Source organism: Fundulus heteroclitus, chromosome 14, assembly GCF_011125445.2.
Source record: "Fundulus heteroclitus isolate FHET01 chromosome 14, MU-UCD_Fhet_4.1, whole genome shotgun sequence".
Lineage (NCBI taxonomy): Eukaryota > Metazoa > Chordata > Actinopteri > Cyprinodontiformes > Fundulidae > Fundulus > Fundulus heteroclitus.
In genome coordinates, this window is record NC_046374.1 from 17,571,012 (window position 1) to 17,590,267 (window position 19,256).

The 19,256-nt window shown below is 40.7% G+C and overlaps 2 protein-coding genes across 3 annotated transcripts; both read right to left on the minus strand.

The window, feature by feature from the left end:
* Positions 1-6,313: 6,313 nt before the first annotated feature.
* Positions 6,314-7,874, minus strand: LOC105934619 (homeobox protein HMX2). The gene is made up of 2 exons (XM_012874708.3): positions 7,506-7,874; positions 6,314-7,358 (listed from the first exon to the last, which is right to left on the minus strand). Exons 1-2 carry the CDS (start codon positions 7,720-7,722, stop codon positions 6,829-6,831), a joined length of 747 nt encoding a protein of 248 aa, XP_012730162.2. The 5' UTR covers positions 7,723-7,874; the 3' UTR covers positions 6,314-6,828.
* A 3,434-nt stretch (positions 7,875-11,308) lies between these two features.
* On the minus strand, positions 11,309-18,874 carry LOC105934618 (homeobox protein HMX1). Of its 2 annotated transcripts, XM_012874704.3 has the most exons (4): positions 18,711-18,874; positions 18,230-18,610; positions 12,431-12,625; positions 11,309-12,083 (listed from the first exon to the last, which is right to left on the minus strand). In XM_012874704.3, exons 2-4 carry the CDS (start codon positions 18,423-18,425, stop codon positions 11,656-11,658), a joined length of 819 nt encoding a protein of 272 aa, XP_012730158.2. In that variant the 5' UTR covers positions 18,426-18,610; positions 18,711-18,874; the 3' UTR covers positions 11,309-11,655. The 2 variants fall into 2 exon arrangements, with proteins under 2 accessions (XP_012730158.2, XP_036002336.1); XM_036146443.1 differs by having other exon boundaries at positions 18,230-18,874.
* Positions 18,875-19,256: the final 382 nt, after the last annotated feature.

Consider the following 19,256-nt stretch of genomic DNA (forward strand, 5'->3'; position numbering starts at 1 on the left):
TGGTCATTGCTTGAGGGACAGATCGTCCATCTCTGCCAGAGACACACAGCACAACCAAACTCGTGCAAGAACATTCACACCTAAGGGGGATTTGGAGTGATCACTGGACCTAACATTTCTGTGTTTTGACTGTTAGTCAGAGGCTTAGCACAGTGCGTTGGATAATTGAGCATATGTCTCTTGTACACATTCCCACAATAGACAGTTTTCGTCAACCAAACCCAGCATTTGAGCAATCTGTGTGCAGTTTTTAACTTAACCTTAATCGTGTGTTGCAGCGATTAAGGCTCAGTCCTTCACACCAATAGGTTGAGTCATAACAGTTAGGAGCTGGATCTAATCCAGTCTTTCTTGAGGCATCATAAACCGTAAATGGCAGTCATTACACATCCCATCTGAGAATGCATGTAGAAAGCTCCGGGCATAACAGCTTTGTTTTGTGTTTTGTGTTTTTTTTCAGCTGTTGCTGTCCAACTATGAGATTAAAGCTGCGTGGCTCATCATCAGAGCTGTTAAGCAATCATCCCAACACTCGAGCCCAGCGGTGAAATGCTCAATCCAAGATGTCTGTGGCAGAGCTGAACAACTCCTGTCGGGATATCTTTTGTTTAAATGAGTTAAAATAATTTCATTTACAAAACAATTTTGAAACATTTATACTCAAAAAAACAACTTTTTTTTTACATCGGCATGCTTTTGTGCAAATTCCACTTCTCTTTGCATTTTTCTCCAATGCAGTCGATTACCTTGAGAACTGAGCTAATTAGTAAACGAGCACCACATGTGTGTCATTTAGTCTCAGTATAAACCCAGCTGTTCTGTGAGGGCCTCAGATGTTCCTTAAAGAACATTAGAGCGCAAAGAGAAATATGGAGAACAGGGAATACAGCGGGTCTGGAAGAAAGTCATAAAAACAATATCACTTTGAACATCTCAGAGAGCTATGATCAAACCATGGTAACTCAGCAGTGTGGCACTACTAGAACGCTACAATACGGAGACAAGGTGCTCATTAGATGAGAGCAAAACTGAACGTTTTTGGTCTATATGCAAACCACAGCATGCTCAGAAATACTGGTGCTACACATTAGCCCGAACACAGCATCCACACAATGAAAACACAAAAATTAAATGGTGGCAGCATCATGCTGGACCATATAGATTAGTTTTTAGACAGAAAGGGAAATCCTCCTATGCAACTTGCTCTTGTTTTTAAGTCATATTTTATTAGCTTATATAATTGAGTTGAATGTTTTAATTAGTTGTATTGTTGCTGTGTTTGTGAAAGTGTATGGCTTTCTGTTGTTTTTGTTTTATCAAACAGATCTCTCTTGAAATCTTAGATCTTGGAACTCATTGATTTATACCTGTATAAATAAAATACCTGAATTTGCATGTTATCTAAGCCATTACAAGGCCTTTGTTTGGCAATGGTATAAAGCTTGTTACTCCACATTACTCCAGACTTTTTGAATTGAAAAAGCTTCCTGGAGAGGAAGCAAAACGTCTTCAACTGCGGAAAACAAGTCCAGTTGTTTTGTTTTTTACTTTTTTTGGAATGACCATGACCTGGATGACTGAGAATCTTCACCAGTGTATGAATAAAGGTTAAATAAATAAAATTAATATAGAAATTCTGTGAGGCTGGGTTTCTTCATGCAGGGCAGGGAGACTGGTCAGATGACAAGATAGATGGAGCTGAAATTAGGCCCAGGGGTGGATCTAGACAGAACTTACCATGGGGACCAGGGTGGGGCCAGCATTTTTTCATGGGGACACAGAACAGAAGAATAAAAAATAATAATAATACAAAAACAGCGCAGTATTTCATAATTTGATATTTTAAGTGAGCCCAAAGAGTCACGTGCTGCTGGTGAACATCACGTTGCAGAACCCCCGATCTAACAGATGCAAACTGTGATCCTGTCTTAATACGACTGAAGCTACAAGTGCAGCACCTTCATTTTTAAACCATTGTCAAAATAAAACTGTAAAGGTAAAAAATTGGTCCAAGTGACCAATCAGTTACGGTTTGTATACCTGTGCATATCATCATAAGAAATTGATATAGTATTGTGTCTTCAGCACAGGGGGCAGAACAGGGGCCAGGACCAGTTCTAAATGGGCACTGGCCCATCCTACCTAGAACTGCCAAAATGTAGGCCAGTCTTTAAGAAAACCTTTTGCAACCTGCTAACAGCCTCAAACATAAAGACAGAGCGTTGTTTGCAAGTTTTAGAGCAGAGCAAAATCCTGTGTCAGAATGGTCTAGTCAAAGCCCAAACGTAAATAGAATGGAGAATCTTTAACAGTACTTGAAAATCAAAGCTCAAAGATGCTTTACATCCAATCTGACTGAGCTTGAGCTACTTTGAAAAAATAAAGAAGCCAAAATGTCAATTCTTTGCAATGTGGGAATCTGGATTTTGTGCAGCCGTGCTCTCCGTTCGGACATTTCACACAGAATGGGAACCATACGCTTTGTGGTTCACAGTTAAAGTACGGGAACATGGTAAAAGATGCTCTTAATGTGCAGATCAGTCCAAAATAGCACAGAGGTTAACTTCCTTGTAAAGACAGTCTTTGCTCCTCCTTTGCAATTAGTCAAATGCATGTATTAAACTACATCGCAGTATTTCCCACTGATCAATAGCTCCAAATGAGCGCCCACAGACTCCAGGCCTCGGCTGCCCATCTTATCGGGTCCAGATTTTAATGGATCTTTTTTCGCCCTGCGACAGATGAGGCTGTGGGGTTTCAGTCTGGCTCGGAGCAGACTGCCAGCAGCCGGTGGGGTCATTTGAACCTTGCGGTTGCAGATGAGAGAGTGCTGAGACGCACAGAGGCAATGCTTCGGTTCGCAAGCGTCCGACAGCGGGAGAGTCAGGAAGTCTGGCGACTGTAAACACCACCCGAGCATCCACACCAACCATCCTCACACACACACACACACACACACACACGCATCAACCCAGAGGACACACGGTAACCCACACTACGACGTTCTGCACATACAAACCTTTGATCAACCCGAATGAAAACATTTGCACAGTTGCACAGAAACCTGAGGCTACTTGTGATTAAAGCCTCATAAACATATTGTATCATCAGTAAACGCACTACTGCAAAAACATCAATCTGAATTCAGATTTATTTAGTCATGTAGGATCTGTCTTTGGACATATGTGCCCACATTACCCGCACACACACAGAAAAATAAATCAAACTTATATTTAAATGACAAAAATATCTTAATCATTGTTCTCCTGAATGGGTTTGCCTGGAAATTCAGCTTCTGTCATGGGTTGTGTATACATAGCGTGCCCCTGCAACCTGTAAACACCCCATCTGCCAAGAGAATAACACTTGGCTGATTGTAAAGTGTTCAGGTTAAACACTTAACCATATTTTTTTTCTGTATTTTTATATTTATATATATATATCTATATCTATATATATATATATAAATATATATATAGTTTTGTGCTGTTTATGTGAATAAAACAGGGGTTTAAATTCAGATTATGGAAACAACCTGAGTTATAGAACAAATTCATCTTGCCAGTTTTGCACCTGATGTAACAGAAACCTCTTAATTCTGGGTCACGACGGACAATGCCACACTCACAAATTTAAAAAATGGACAAGCTCGATAATCTTATGACACACATCTGTGGCAGAAATGATGATTGGTTCAAAACTTTATTTTACTTCAAGTACAAAAGTGAGACATAATGTACATCATGGTTCCTCTTGGCCCTACTTATGGCCGTTTAATTGTATACCTACCCAGAAACATTAGTTCATGATCATTTGGTAGTTAAAGTTCGGTTACAGCTGCCTGCATAATTATTGACAATCCTATTTAAGATGTACACAAAAGCCTTAAAATTTGTTGGTGTATGGATACTTGACGACAGAAAAATGCTGCTTTTAGCTACAGTTCTCTAACTAGGAGCTTTGGGGATTTTTTTTAACCTTCTTTACGCCATCCAGCCTTGTTTATCAAAGTTATAAATCTGTACTCATTACACTGACACAGTTTTAAAGGAGTAGCTATTTTCTTGTGTCAGACCATGCTGTCTTGTCTTTTCCATTCTGAGTGTCAAATACGCCCCTGTGTCACATCGTATTTATATTAAAACGAGTTCCTGGAGTTTTCAACATATTTCCTAGGCACCCTTACAAACTTAATCATGAAAGCTGAAAATAAAACTGCTGCTGCTTGTTTAGTTCAAGAGGTTGCAATAAATGTGGCTCAAGTGATTCTGTAAGATTAATATTTTAACATGTTTTTTTTTTGGACCTTTTTTAAAGTTGCCATTATTATAAATTCTTTGTTTTGTGAAGTGTGAGATAATGCAACTAAATTAATATGCAAATACGCTTTACTCTTAATAAATTGTTTCAACTAATACGATCAAATTAAATTAATATAGGGCTCATTTGCCCAGTTTTAATAGAGGTGCCAATTATTTGTGGAGAAAATTGTATTTGGAAAATAAACTTCAGTGTGCATTGGGAAATGGTGAGATCGGTGAGAGTTAGTGTAATGCTCATGATCCCAAACTGGATATAGGTAAATATCTGTTAAGCAGATAGGTTTGAAAAGCTAAATATACTTAGCTGGTCACTGAAAGTTGGCTGGCTCATCCCAATAAAAACATTGAATGGGAAACGGATTTCATCATACACTATAAATTAGACCTGGAGCAATTTAGGTAGTGCTGAAACTTCCTGCATATATATATATATATATATATATATATATATATATATATATATATATATATATATATATATATATATATATATATATATATATATATTCTTTAAAAATAAGCAAAACAATAAAAAGAGTTAAACAAAATAATGACTTTTTGACCCAGAAGTGTGTTTTTTTTCCATTTTTTTTATAATTAAAAAACCCTCAAACTAGGAGCCCCGGTTTGACTTCACAAAAGCACTTTTCTGCTCTTTTTGCAAAGGATGAGGGCGCACGCCGCAAAGGTAAAAGTCAGGAATTTAGCAGAAACAACAAGCGATCTGCAGGCGGACAAAGTGGGTGAATGAACAGGTTAACGGAGACAGGGCCTTGAATGGCTGTGACAGGGAGAAAGCAGCGAGAGGCTCCAGCACTGAAGGGGGGAAGTGACCCGGAAACGCCGAGTAAAGTGCAGCGCGCCCAGCTCCTTTCAGAGAAAGAGGAGGGAGGAAGAAATCTGTGCACAGGCATTGAGGTGAGTCTGCTTAAACACACATTGCACCGGGTTCCCTCAGTGTTTTTCTGCAGTGATGCAGCACTCAGGCAGACGGTGAGGAATACGTTGTTTTTCCACGCAAGAGGGACCGCATATAAAAACAAACTCGCACTTCAACTGCATAACAGCCACTGAAATCTAAATGACCCCGGACCACCATAAGGATGCAGTTTGTTTCTGGAAAAAAGACAGAAAGAAACAGCTGTAAACATTATTAACTCCTCAGTGTGGACAGAAGGTTTATCACGGAGGGTAGATGTTTTTTTTTTTTTTTTTTCCAACCCCAGAAAGGAAATCAAATCAAAAGAACAACCCTTTATTTGGGAAATTACAAAAAAAGATAAACTTAAAGATTCAGAATGAAGAGTTCTAGCAATAATTATCATAAAGTTATTTTATTTCCAACAGTTGGATGAAAGTACTGAATAGCAGCCACTAAATCAGCTAATTAACAATGACAGTGAATGTTTCAGGAACTGTTTAAAAACAGGAACTCGCGACACTATCTGTGAGTCCAGGTCGACTGCGGCAGTTTCTTAAGTTTCAAAAACCTTTAAAATCAAGAATAAAATATGTGTTTTAGTCATGAGGTACCTCTCTTACTTGGCTTTTGAAACTTTGTTAAACTTGTTTAACTGTTGACGCTCTTGGAATGATTTTACTTTAAATAAGCAAATATGAACAAAAAAAGTTAATTATTCCCAAATATCGACAGCTGGTAAGATGAAATGACACTTGTACATTAATAATTAAATAATATGGGGAAGGGGTTCCATTTGCATGAATAGTTTATATATATATATATATATATATATATATATATATATATATATATATATATATATATATATATATATATATATATATATATATATATATAATAAACCCATGTAAAGAGAATTTATATTTAATTGGTCCATTTCACACAGTAAAAAAAAAATGGAATTCCAACTATACGAGGCAAAGTTGCTGCAATGTGTGACATGAGATCTACAACATGAAAAGTTTTAACAGTAACAATAAAATATGCAGATGGGGATTCCCTTCACGTGGGAATTGCATATGGTCCATTGTTTATTGCTAAATGTGCTGCGGTCATGATTAGAACAGCATTCACAGCTTAACAGTCTTAGCGAAGGTCAAGTCAACAGAAACCGTAACACAAACAAAAATAAGGCCTTATAAAATTCAGAAGCGCGCGCACACACACGCACACGCGCGCGCAGACTAGAGTATTAATAAAGATTGGAGTAATAACACTGATGCGTCGCTTGGTTACATTCGATCAGATGAGATTAGATACATGCTCTTTTCTGTGAAGATGATAAACTTCATTTAATAATAATAATAATAATAATAATAATAATAATAATAATAATAATAATAATAATAATAATAATAATAATAATATAAAAAGGACAAAAAGTGGCACATGCATGTGTGGGACTTGTTGATATGTTAAGAAATTCTTTAAACCAGTCCGGAAATTTAATAATAATAATAAAAAAACAATAATATAAAAGACTGATCGCAGATGATTGTCGCCTGTAGTGTCCAAGAACAAACTTCATCGATCCGCATCAAACAGGCCAAAATATTTGCCGGAGTTGGAGAAGTAGATGTAAGGCGCAGCGTTCGCGGTGGGATACAGGACGGGGAAAGACATCGGCAGCACGCATCCGCCCAGCAGGCTGCTGTCTTTGTACAAACTCGGCAACTGCGTGTTTTTCCCCGCCTCAGAGAAGTGCTCCGCGGCCAGTGGGCCCTCCATGTCCGTGGACAGCTGTCTCTTGAGCTTGTTGCGCCGGTTCTGGAACCAGATCTTCACTTGGGTCTCGGTGAGCTGCAGCGAGCTGGCGAGGCACGCCCTCTCCGAGCTGCTCAGGTAGCGCTTCATGTCGAAGGTGGCCTCCAGCTGGAAGATCTGCCTCTTGGAGAAGATGGTGCGGGTCTTCTTCTTGATCGCGGCTTTGGCGTCGGCGGCGGACCGCTGCTGCTGCGGATCGGGGTCGTGCGCGCTCTGCGCCCCGGGAGAGGAGGCAGCGGTGAGCGGCGCGGTGCTCTCCGCGCGTTCCGCTGGGTGGACCGTGGGCTTCACTGTGGACAGAGGCGACAAAATGGGCTCTGGAGCTATTGCAGCCAAATAAACGCGCACTTTTATGTTTTTTACGCATCGCAGCTACTGGTGACAGTACTACTATTTCAAGATTGTATTCATTAAAAGTAGAACAACGTGAGCGTTACCTGTCTCATCTGACTCGCAGTCGCGCTTCCTCGGGACGTCCCACGCCTCCTCGCATCTCTTCTGAAAATCACTCCTACAAACAAAGTCCCTCTGCTCCTTTAAGGCGTCCAAACGCGCACAGTCTTGTCGCTGCTTCAGGTTCAGGATGCTGTCGATAGTGAACGTGAAACAGGAGCTCCGACTCGGCCCGTCCTCTTTGCTCATATTCCCGGGCATCTCATGCGCTCCTGCTGGCTTCCACGCTCGCCGACCTCTTCGGACTCTCCGAGCCGCATCGCTGCCCTCCTCCGCGGAGACTGGCACGCACAGGAGCCGGTGATCCCCGGAAGGGTGCGGGAGCGGAAGCGTCTGATTGGTGGAGTTGTGGGAACAGATGAGAGGCGGGATCAGCGTTCCCGTCTGGTCGCCATATTGTAGCCTTAAACTTTTTTTTTTTTTTTTTTTCGCCCAGCAATGCAAATATATGCGCATTCGTTTTTCTATCAAACAATGCAAATCAAATCCAGCTTCCTTTGAACTGAGAGTTCAGTCTTAGCCTAATTAAAGACACCGTTAATATTCAAAGAGTGTGTTCACGACTTTGATTTTTCAAAAGCCAAACTGAAATTCAGGCAGGATATCCGGGCATCTAAAAAAAAAAAAAAAAAAAAAAAAAAAAGATGTAACAATGCCATATGTTTTCTCTTAAGGCTTCCTCAAGAACTGAAAGATCAGCTGAAATCTGAACCCCATCATTTAAATCTCTCTTCGGTGCCTACTCTCCAATGTCATCCAAACCACACAGAGGCTGTAGTGCATCAACACCTTGGTGCCAGTATTTTATTCACATTTGTGACTCTAAATGACTACAGAGTTCTGCATCTAAACTTAGTTATCTAAAGTCTCTTGAATAACTAAGGAAGTGTGAGTCAGCGTTGCAAATACTGTAGTCTTGCTAACGGCATTCGGTTTGACAAATAACGTTAATAAAATGCACAACTAACTCGCCGATTACCTCTAGAACACCTCAGGAAACATTTTGAGTAAATTTAACTGGCACAAATCAGAGCCATAACAGATTTGGACTTTGGGAGGTTAGGCTGGGAGGCCTGTCTGGTTGCCAAAAGAGGTGCACCAAAATGTTGTGAAAAATGATTTGCTTTCTATCCTGTTTTTCCATTTAATAACAAAGCTAACCTGAGCAGTTACAAAGTTCAAAACATGAATGCTTGGTGGAGCAAAAACTACCATCTAATAATTTTTGAGGAAACTTAGTCACCTTTTCTTTGCCGAATAGTTAGAACTCAGCCACATTAGCAGTTTATTTAAGAATGGATGGCCTGTTTGTTGTTATGCCACAGCATCTCAATCAGATTTAAGTTTTACTTTGACTATAAACCAGGCTACTCTAAAACTCTTCCCTTTCCCTTTTTTGAGACATTAGCTGTGTTTCCATCCGATTCTCATGTGAATTTTGAGTGAACATTTAAAATATCACAAAAAAGAAAATGCGCATCAGAAGTGTTTCCAAATTATTTATAACTTTGTAGCGAATTAACAAGAAGATGCACAGCATAACGTTGTTATACGCTGATGGCTGTAATAAACAGGAAGTAGATGTTGCTAACTAGCACGGACCACAGACCAGTAATGGAGCGAGGCTATGAATGTTTTTGTTTTTAACGGATATGACGCGTCTCTCCGTCGGGCCACACGTACCTGTTGTTGTGTCCAGCTCTGATTTCGAGCATTATGGGAATATCTGAGAAGACGGCGGCAGCAGAATCAGCTGCAAATTGTGAAGTAAACGTCTGCTACGTCAGAACTGATTCAACAAATGCGTTTCGTCTCCTCTTTAGCGCATTTACTGTTTTTCCAAAAAGTCAAAAACCACCTCAAGTGAGCGCAAAAACTTTTTTTGCGAAATTTAGTGAGTTAATGCGAATTTTGCCATTTCCATCAACCTCGTCCAATGCCATACGTAAAAATTAAAACGCATTAAAGCGTTGATGGAAACACGACTACTCAGAGGTGAACTTTATTATTGTGAATATTATTGTCCTTTTGCATCCTTAGAGAGCCTTAGATCATGCACTGATGGTTGGACATTGTCTCCCAGGACTTTCTAGTAAAAAGCAGCTGAATCAGTTGTGGAACATCATCTACACCCTGACCATCACACTACCACCACCATGTTTGAAAGGATGATGTTCTTTTCTAAAGTGTTGTGTTAGTCTTACACCAGATGCAAAAAGATAAACACCTTCCAAAAACATGTCTTGGCAGTCAACAGAATATTTTCCCTTGTTTTCAGTACGAAGGTATTTGTCTTTGTGTTCATTTTTGGTCAGCACTGGTTTTCTCCTTGGAACTCTCCAATGAATGCCATTTCCTGCCAGTCTGTGTTTTAGTGTTGAATCTGATTACTTATGTTAACTGAGCAAACACATACCTGCAGAGCTGTAGATATGGTCCTGGGTTCTTTTATGGCCCTGCAGGATGAGTTGCTGCTGATGCACTTTTTGGAGGACTTTTGGTACTCTGGCCACTCCTGGGAAAGTTCACCACTGTTCCATGTTTTGTCTATTAGTGATTAATGACTTTACTGTGGTCCCAAAACCTTAAAAATAACGTTAGAAACCTTTCAAGACCGACAGATGTCCAAGACTATTTTGCTAATCTGCGCTGGAATTTCTTTAGATCGGACATGATGTGTTGCTTTGTGAGATCTGCTAGCCTACTTCATGTTGTCTGACTGGTTCTATTTAAGTTACATATGTAACCAGGCTTGTGTCTGGCTAGGGAAGCAGAAATCTGCTTTCAAACATGTTATCTATCAAAACTTATTTATATTTTTAACAAGTAGGCAATTTCACATAGGCCAGGTTGATTTGAATAGCCTTTATCCCTTAATGAATGATGTCGTCATTGGAAATACAACAAAACAAAAGCAGAGTAGTCTGTAAGGGGGCAAATACTTTTTCATAGTTACTCTTTAGCAAGCCTCTAAAAGTTTTTGTCCATAGGAACATGACAGTGTAACGCAGCTGCAGCAGATTTCAGGGCTGCATATAAACAGGATGAATCTTCCACCACATCCCAAATACACGCTGATGGATTAAGATTGAGTGACCGTGAAAGCCGTTGTAGTACAGTGAGCTTATTGTTGTTTCCATACCAGTTTGAGATGATTGGAGCTTTGTGAAAGGCCACACAACCCGGCTGGAAGTAACCACTGGAGGATGGGTGTACCGCAATCACACTGAGATTGACATAAATGTCAAATTCTGTTCTGCAGAATCTTGGATCACAGTATATTAATCAAATTGAAGTTTGACCAGACTATGTACTTTATATTTCAGATTTCAGATTTTTAGATTTCTTGCAAAAATGGGTAGATAGCCCTTTGGTTTAGCCTCACTGACGACTTGCTTTACACTGTGCTCAACTCAGCTTGGAGCCCCACCCCTTATTAATTAGACTTGCAAATATGCAACAGAAAACTTAGCTGGGGTGTAAATGACAGAATCTGTTGTTGTTTTTACCACTGGTGCCGTCCCATGATGGAAGGCTGCCCTTAGCTGAGAGCCAGGGACTTCTCCCCATATGAAGAACCACCACTAACCACTGAAAAAAACTACTACACCTTTTCAGTGAAGTCAGAAAAGTCCACTCTCCGAAATCTGGCCGAGAAATTATGCTTTTGTAGTCTTTGTGTCATTGAGTTACTTTGCATATATCATAACGACCCTTTTAAAAGTCACACTAGCAACTTTGTTTTCCAGCTTTATGCGGTCAGAGCTGCATCATCTTTAAACAGGCATGTGAGAAGCTGACAGTTTTATTGACCTTGAGTTGATCCCATACACTCTATGTACATTTTCTGTGAAAAGCAAAAGGGTGATCAAAAAAATGCAACAGAACTGGGCGTTTGCATCTTGTGTGAAACATCCTCATAAGAAACGGTCATGAAGTCCTAGCCCCCAAAACGACTTGTGCTTACCAATAGGTTAAAAAATAAAGTTGATGATTGTATCTTTGAAGCAAAGACATCCAGGAGAAATAGCTAAGCACATGGTGAATAAATCCTCAGTGGTTTGGAAAAGAAATCAGGCCATTTAAACTGATAAAGTTAAAGTTGCTGATGATGTCTCTACTTTCAAGCTTACATCATACCAGTCCGGTCATCTGTGGCGACATGAACATCACCGGGTGGGCGAGGTGTGCAGCCAGTGGATAGGTGATGGGATCCGAGACCCCGATAACCGGCGGCGACACCTGAGGCAGGCCGGCTAGAGTCAGAGGCGTGCCGCCGCTCTCTCTGTACACCACGGGGACTCTGACCACCCTGTGGCCGCTGTAAGGTACGAGGGCGCTGCCGGTCTCCACGTCGGCGGTGATCTGACGTTTCCACTTGTTCCTGCGGTTTTGAAACCAGATCTTGACCTGGGTCTCTGTGAGCTGCAGCGAGGCGGCCAGCCCGGCTCGCTCAGCGCTGCTCAGGTAGCGCTTCAGATCGAAGGTGGACTCCAGCTGGAAGACCTGAGTGCGGCTGAACACGGTGCGCGTCTTCTTCTTCCGCAGCATTTTAGCCTCACCTGACAGCAAAAAGGGGTTTATTATTTTAATGAGGACCACTTTTTAATATAAAGAAATACATCATACAGTAGATCTATATCATATCATGGTATAACATTGGACCCAGAAACTATGTTTTACACACATGGACCTATCAGACTTGAGGAATTAGAAAAACTTGTTCAGCATATAGCTGGAAAAAAAGTGCTCAAATACGCCAAAAAGAAAATGTTTAGCCTGTTTTTGAGGCATCAGAACATGTTTTTTTTATTGTAAAGAATGTGGAATGTGATGAATAAACTCTTCTACAAACTGTAAAACACAGTTTTTTTAAAAAAGATGTCACCTACAGTGTTGTTTAACTCACTCGTATCACACTTGTCATGCCCTAGGGTGCAGCAAGAATGCACAGCTTCTTCCTCTCTGTCATTAGCTGGACTCTCGTCTCTCTTCCCCACTGATTCATCGCTCTCCTCCGCTGAGTCCGATAAAGCTTGGGAATCACCTCGGCTTGGTGGTGCATGGACCCCCCGTTTATCTGAGATGCTGGACCCATGAAGCTCTGCAGAGCAGACATCAAGAGCAGGAAATAAATCTCACTTCAAATCAACATTTGTACCTGAGAAAACTTTAGGTCAGGGCCAGGAATGACAGTGAGTCAGTCAATTTTATTTATGTAGGACCTTTCACAGGATTTAAACTACAAAGTGCAATAAACCAATCATAAAAGGAAACAAACAGGAAATAAAAACATAAAAGGAAAGATAAACACAACATACAACATAATGCAACATAATACCCTAACCCTAAGATTAATAAAAGGGTCTTCAACTTCTTCTCAAAAAGAATCAACAGAGTCAAGACAGCCCAGATATGGAAGCAATTCATTTCACAATCTTGAGGTCACAGTTTGTAAATGTAATGTCTAAAAATGTTTTAATTTTTACAAGATGTAATTTTTATTTTGGTAACACATTCTCTGTGAAGATGAAGATTAGTTGTTTAAAGCAGTTGTTATTCACACGCATGGTTGGCAATGTCCAGCAGATAACAGTAAGGATAATATTATTATTAATATGACAATTGGTTGTAATATAACTGCATCACCTTAGTAAAAGTTAAGAACTGCCATAAAACTTGTGGTTGAGAAAATGTCTGCATTGGAGCAACTACTGTAGCCTTCAGCAAGTTTAGCCACAGCGCTAACGCTAAAGTCAAACCACCTAGCAAGCAACTGCCTCAAACTTATCTCTAAGGCGGTTGCGGCCAATAAACAACATCTCTTAGCTCTACTTGTTAAGAAAAATGTTTACATCCCAGCTTGTTAGAGGAGATGTAAAAAAATGTGCGCCTAGCTCCAACGAATTTGGACACAGCAGCAGTGCTTAAGTTACAGTTGCAGCGAGCTCACCTGCACACAGTAGCCACCGCTAAGAGGGGAGAGCGAGTGCCTGCAATAGCCTAAATCCCTCATTCAGAACCAGCTACAGCTGTCTGAACACGACTTAATCTGTTTCTACATTTTTATTCAAATCCTGAATTGTCTTTTAACTATCCAGTGCTGTGTTTTGGACCTTCTGTGCGTCTCAAATGGGGCAAAATTCCCCCTCTCTCCCTTACCCTCTGAGCCATGGGCTCTTATCAGTCTTTGAAATGGGCACCATAATATTTAATGTTTGTCCGCTTGTACCAAGATGTCCCAATTGATACCAATGGTAGCCTAAGATTTTGTTTCACGTTATCTTGTTCAATTTTAACACAAAAGAAAAACAAAACTGCTCAAGAGCTAACGACTGGAGACAGCAGTACACGAATGTAGATGCGTATCTATGTCCGAAACAAAGCGGTCGCTTGCCGTACAAGTGCGTTTGTTTTGATGCATGGTATGGGACGTTTTATCCAGCTCTTCCACAGATGTTGTATAACGGTGCTTGCGCTGTGGCGGGACGAACAACAAAATGACAGCAGTGAGATTCCACACAGTCTTGGGTTTGGCTAAAACGCGTTCAACCGAGATTTAAACATCTGACGGATATCGTCTACAGGCTTTAAACGAAAACAGGGAAAGACGCCACAAAATTGTCAAGTATTTTAATTCAAACGACAAATAAAAATACTTGATAACAATGCAGAGAAAAATGTCTTCTTTGTTCAAAAGAAAGGACGGGGATATGGACGTTTAAAGATTACCCCAGGGTCAGGGTGAGGAGGGACCAGGAAAAAGAAGTAGCAGTGGCAGGACTCCAGCAAACAAGCAGAGGTGATGATGCTAGGTCTACTGTTTATCGCTCTTTTTGGACAAAGGATCAATATGACTTTTCAAAAGCAAAAATGTATATTTATGTGCTCAGCATGAGCAGTTCACCAAACGAACGTCCAATCAGCGTTGGCTTTGAGGCGGGTTGAGGTCTGATGCAACGAGAAGATCGACAGTTCAGTCTAAACAACATGGCGGCTTCAGCCGATGAAACTAGCGTTAGCGTGGCTATCGAGCAAGTTTTATTGGAATTACAGAGTATTTCTTCACTGAAAGAAGAGCAAAACACTGCGCTGGAGGCTTTTCTCAGAGGAAAAGATGTTTTTGCTCTTCTCCCGACTGGTTTTGGCAAGAGCTTGTGGTTGTGTTTTCATCGTCGCTGTTAGAACGTCATATGCTTCGTTGATCTGATTGGTTTATTTGGCCTGTCTATCACCAACATAGGCCAATCAGCTAACCAGTATTTTCGCCCCTTCCCAAAATTACTTCAACGGAAGGTTTCCAGATGGATATGCGAAGCAAATCCATCTGGCGGAGTCAGGTTAGGAAAGGATAGCCCCATTTGGCAATAATTCAGGAGGTGACCAGGTTTTATCACTGCACAAAATATATAAACACTAGAACTCCCAACATCACAATTAAGATTCTCCAGAATATTTTTTATTTGTTTCAGAATGGACCTTGCTCTTTTGAAGCGAGATAGCAAACAACATGAGTGAATTAAGCTTTTTGTAAGAGTACTGGCAAGAATTTTAAACTACTTTCATCCCTGGTCTTAATCCTGAGAAATTTGTTGCCAACACATCTTAGCTATGGTTGTCAGGGAAAGACTTGAATGCCATTCAATTAACATGGATCTCATATTTTGTGCATTCGTCACAAATCAGTTATTTATGTATTTTTTAACATAATGAACAAACCAGATGAAGATTAATATCCAAACAACTAGTAAAAATGTAAAGTTTTTTGTTCTTGATTGAGTACACTTTTGGAGTTTTCAAAAAGTTGAAGTTCACGTCATTTATTTAGGTGCTTTTACACCTTAGTGTTTGGACTTTTCAAACTATTGGTTCTTAGGGATGGTTGACTTTTTTTAAACATTTATTTTCTCTGTGCCAATTGTCCTAAATGGAGCAGATAATTGGAGAGTTGGATTGTTTATCTGTAAAGAAAAATACAGAAAAGGGTTGTGCAGGTCATGTGTGGCAAACTACCCTCTAGAGAGTTATAAAGAAGAGCTGATGAGCCTTTTCATTATCTCGTTATAACACAAACGTTGTCTAAATTGGACAATTCCCACGCATCGCCCCGGCCATAACTATCCACATTTGCCACAAATTGAAAACAATCAGCTGTTTTGTTCAGCACACTTAACCTTCATTATCACTGATAAAACAAACTTTTAAGACTAGCAAATAAAACTGGTGCAACAGTATGAATGTATTTTACTTGGGTAGATTTTAATTTACATTTCTGTGTAGAAACTATATGTAACATCTTGAATACATTTAGATATATTATTCAAATCCAAATATATTCACGCAACTAAATATGTTAATTCTAACAATTGTAATAGATCTCTTTTTTTGGTTCTTCCTCTAAGTTAGAAAGAAACAAAATAATAAATGGTATGTGATGACGGTTCAAAACTTGAGAAAATAGAATTAAACATTTTAAATGTATTACAAGGTGACTAATAAACCATTTCCATGACAAAAAGACTGCCATGCACAGGCAGAGAGGGTATCATTTTAACCTTAGGATTAAGAAGGTTAGCTTGCTAACAAGTGACTGTAGCATTAGGGCTGTCACCAAACTAGCTTAATACAAATGGAGTCAATATATTCACTTATAATGTCAAAATTTGAATACTAATTTCAGAGGGTCGAGAAGTTATTTTAGTCACTCAGTTTAACTGTACAAAACAAAAACACTATCGAGTAACATGCTGAGAATGGTAAAATACACATACTTGTCCGTGCGGACGTTGCGCTTATCTGTCCGCGTGAAAGCAAAATTTTTATGTATGTGGTGTCACACTATGAACTGCTCGGTGGGAAGAAGTCTTCAAATCTACTGTATTTTCTGGACTATAAGGCACATTTAAAATCCTTAAATGTTCTCAAAAATTGAGAGTCTGAGAGTATGTATGATTACTTGTTGTACTTACTGACCAAGTTTATGTGGTCCAATGTGCTAAAAAACCTTTAGAAATGTGAATGACTTTGCTAAGCAATAAAGCCGCTCTGCTCAATAGATTTTTGGCCCCCGTAACAGGACCCCTGAGCAGTCTACAAGACTGCCTGACTGTAATGTCTATGAGACTCGGATAGTGACGATAAGGACCCGGGCAAGCTTGATGCCAAAATTGCACAGCTGTTTAACTCAGACACTGTACATGTAGAATTCGATGGATTTGTGGAAGAGGGATAATTAATTAAGGGAGGGTATCTTACTGTACCAGCATTTGTTGTTACAATCAGTGGCGTCTCCAGAAACCTTGTGTAGGAGGGGCCAGATGGGGCCACTTAAACGCTTGGGGTGCCACTGAAACTAAAAGCCATAATTTCAGGATTTTATTCTACTGTTGTAGTAAAGCTGCCTGTAGAAAATTATCAGAAAGACTCAAGTAAACGCCTACTAACATCTTTTGGTTTATTGTTTGATTTTTAATGTTACTAATGATCTAATGTGCATAGACCAATAACAGTAGAGTTAACATTTTGAGTTGAACAATTCCTTTTTATATTAGGAATAAGGTGCCCATTTATTCATTTATTGAAAAACAAAACAATTACTTGGGGAAAGTAGATACTGGCAGATACAAATAAAAGCGTGATACAAGGTCAGGAAGAGCCGCTGCCTTGCCGGCTGTGCATAATCGGATTAAATGCTAAACTGATGTTACTACAATTTACACTGGCTAGTGTGGTGGCCAGGACATGGCATGGGGGGCATGGCCACCCCCTGGTGGCGCCACTGGTTACGATTGAGTTGAATAAAGTTTGATTTACCGGACTGTGTTGTTTTGCTTAATGAGCCTTACAATCCAGTGCGCCTCACGTGTGATCATAGACTCGTTATTTCACAGGGCTCCTTATAATCTGGTGCGCCTTACGACCTGAAAGATACGGTAACACGTGACACCAAGCTGGTGCACCGAGAAGCTTCAAGCAGGCAGCTGCGAGGACACGCAGCATCAGAGCCACTCTCTGCGTCACACTCACAGGTGGGCGATGGGTGCCTGGTGGAGAAGAAATGGCGCTAGGAGCTCAACTAGCTCATTAAACTATCCATTCCCCCGCATTGCCCCACTGACAGGGTGTGTGGGAGATGTAAGAGTTTGTCACAAGAAATGAAGGCAATGGGTACGTGCACAGTACACCCGGGTATGTTGGAGCCTTATTAACCATTGTTCACCAGCAGGGGTGGGCTTGTTGGGCGCTGAGGGCACCGGCCAATTATCTAATTTTAGTCATACTATTTTAACACACATCATTAAGTCCAAATACTTTTTTATATTGACAAAAAAATTTTAAATCTCTGTCCTTCAAAGTAACTCCTTCCAGGCCCCGCCTCCCAGCACCACAGCCTGCTAAAACAGCTGATGCTCTTGTTTTCTCATTTAACAGCGGCAGCCCCTCTGGCCACCCTTTGAAAACCCTCTGGAGACGCCCCTGCTGAGCATCTCACACCACGAACTGAGCTGACTGAGTCAACATCTTTTACTGAATTATGATCAGGTCACCAACCAAAGTAAAAGCTGCTTGTGTTGATTGATTCCTCATATAATATTCTTGAGTAAGACTTTGAAATCATTTTAATGGACATAATTTATTAACCTCCAAAAATGATTTTTTTTTTATATAGTTTCGAGCGAGCAAATAAATGCGCACGATGAGAACTCACCTTCAGTGTTTGGAAGAGGTTGTCCCGTTTCCAGCCCCCTACTGACCCCCGAGTTAGGCGCAGCCCCCCTAACTTTGTATCCGGGGGTCTCCGCCCGCTCCTCGACCGTAGAATCCCCGCCGGAGGTGCCCAGCAGATTCTCGATGTAAAAAGACGGAGCACCGAGTTTGGATCTCGGCGCTTTATCGTCTAACATTACGACTCTTGCGCTTATGGGTCCGGCTGGTTATCGCAGCTTGAAATATCCCCGCGGATCAGAGTATTATAACGCCCTTCCCTGGAGAGGCAGCGGCTTTTTCGGCTCTGCGTAAATCATCCCGAACGCGCTCCGAGAGGTTCTGCTGAGGGAGATCCAGGCGCGGACCTCGTGTTGGGGCTGATCTGAGGACAGAAAGGCAAAGAGGTATTTACTGCTCCCAGACACAGAGAGAGAGGGAGAGAGAGAGAGGGTGAAAAAGCTCCACGGTGCGTCGTTTCGCACCTAATCGTGCAGGCTGCGTGATAGCGCGCCTTTAGGGACAGCCGAGAAACTGGATTTGGGTCAATTAGGGAGGAAAGCAGAGCGGAGACCCGGTGATGTCCTCAGGGCTGGAGATGGAGAGCGCGTCCTGAGGAACGGCACAGCGCAGTACCGCCTATTGGCTGCATCTGTGCATGCGCGCCTTGTGTACTTTATAATACTCATATTTACGCTGTTCTCGGTTTTATTTTCAGAATTGATTTAGGACGATCAGGAAAAGGAAGCCGATCCAACTAAAGTGTTTTTGGGCGAAAAATCGTTGCACAGAAGAAGGAAAGTATGTCCATACGTCCGAAACAGAGAGAGAGGTTTTCAGAAGGAGGTTTTAATGCTGATTATCCACTTCATGTGTTTTTGTAAAAAAAAAAAGAATGAAGCTCCTATAGGGACAAATAATTATTAAAAAAAACAACGTTTTTGACGTGTTTGAGCTGCTTTTTTAAATACTAATGATTATTATGGTCGTTGCATCTTTTGTAACTTTTTACATGTGTGTTTTGTTACGCT

Bases quoted from the DNA above. Each gene is read 5' to 3' on its own strand.
- LOC105934619 (XM_012874708.3), bottom strand. From the start codon at position 7,722: ATGCCCGGGAATATGAGCAAAGAGGACGGGCCGAGTCGGAGCTCCTGT. The intron at 7,359-7,505 runs GTAACGCTCACG...CTCTGTCCACAG, and splicing joins CTGCGAGTCAGATGAGACAG to TGAAGCCCACGGTCCACCCA.
- LOC105934618 (XM_012874704.3), bottom strand. From the start codon at position 18,425: ATGTTAGACGATAAAGCGCCGAGATCCAAACTCGGTGCTCCGTCTTTT. The intron at 12,626-18,229 runs GTGAGTTCTCAT...TCTGCTCTGCAG, and splicing joins ACCTCTTCCAAACACTGAAG to AGCTTCATGGGTCCAGCATC. The intron at 12,084-12,430 runs GTGAGTTAAACA...TTTTGCTGTCAG, and splicing joins GCATGACAAGTGTGATACGA to GTGAGGCTAAAATGCTGCGG.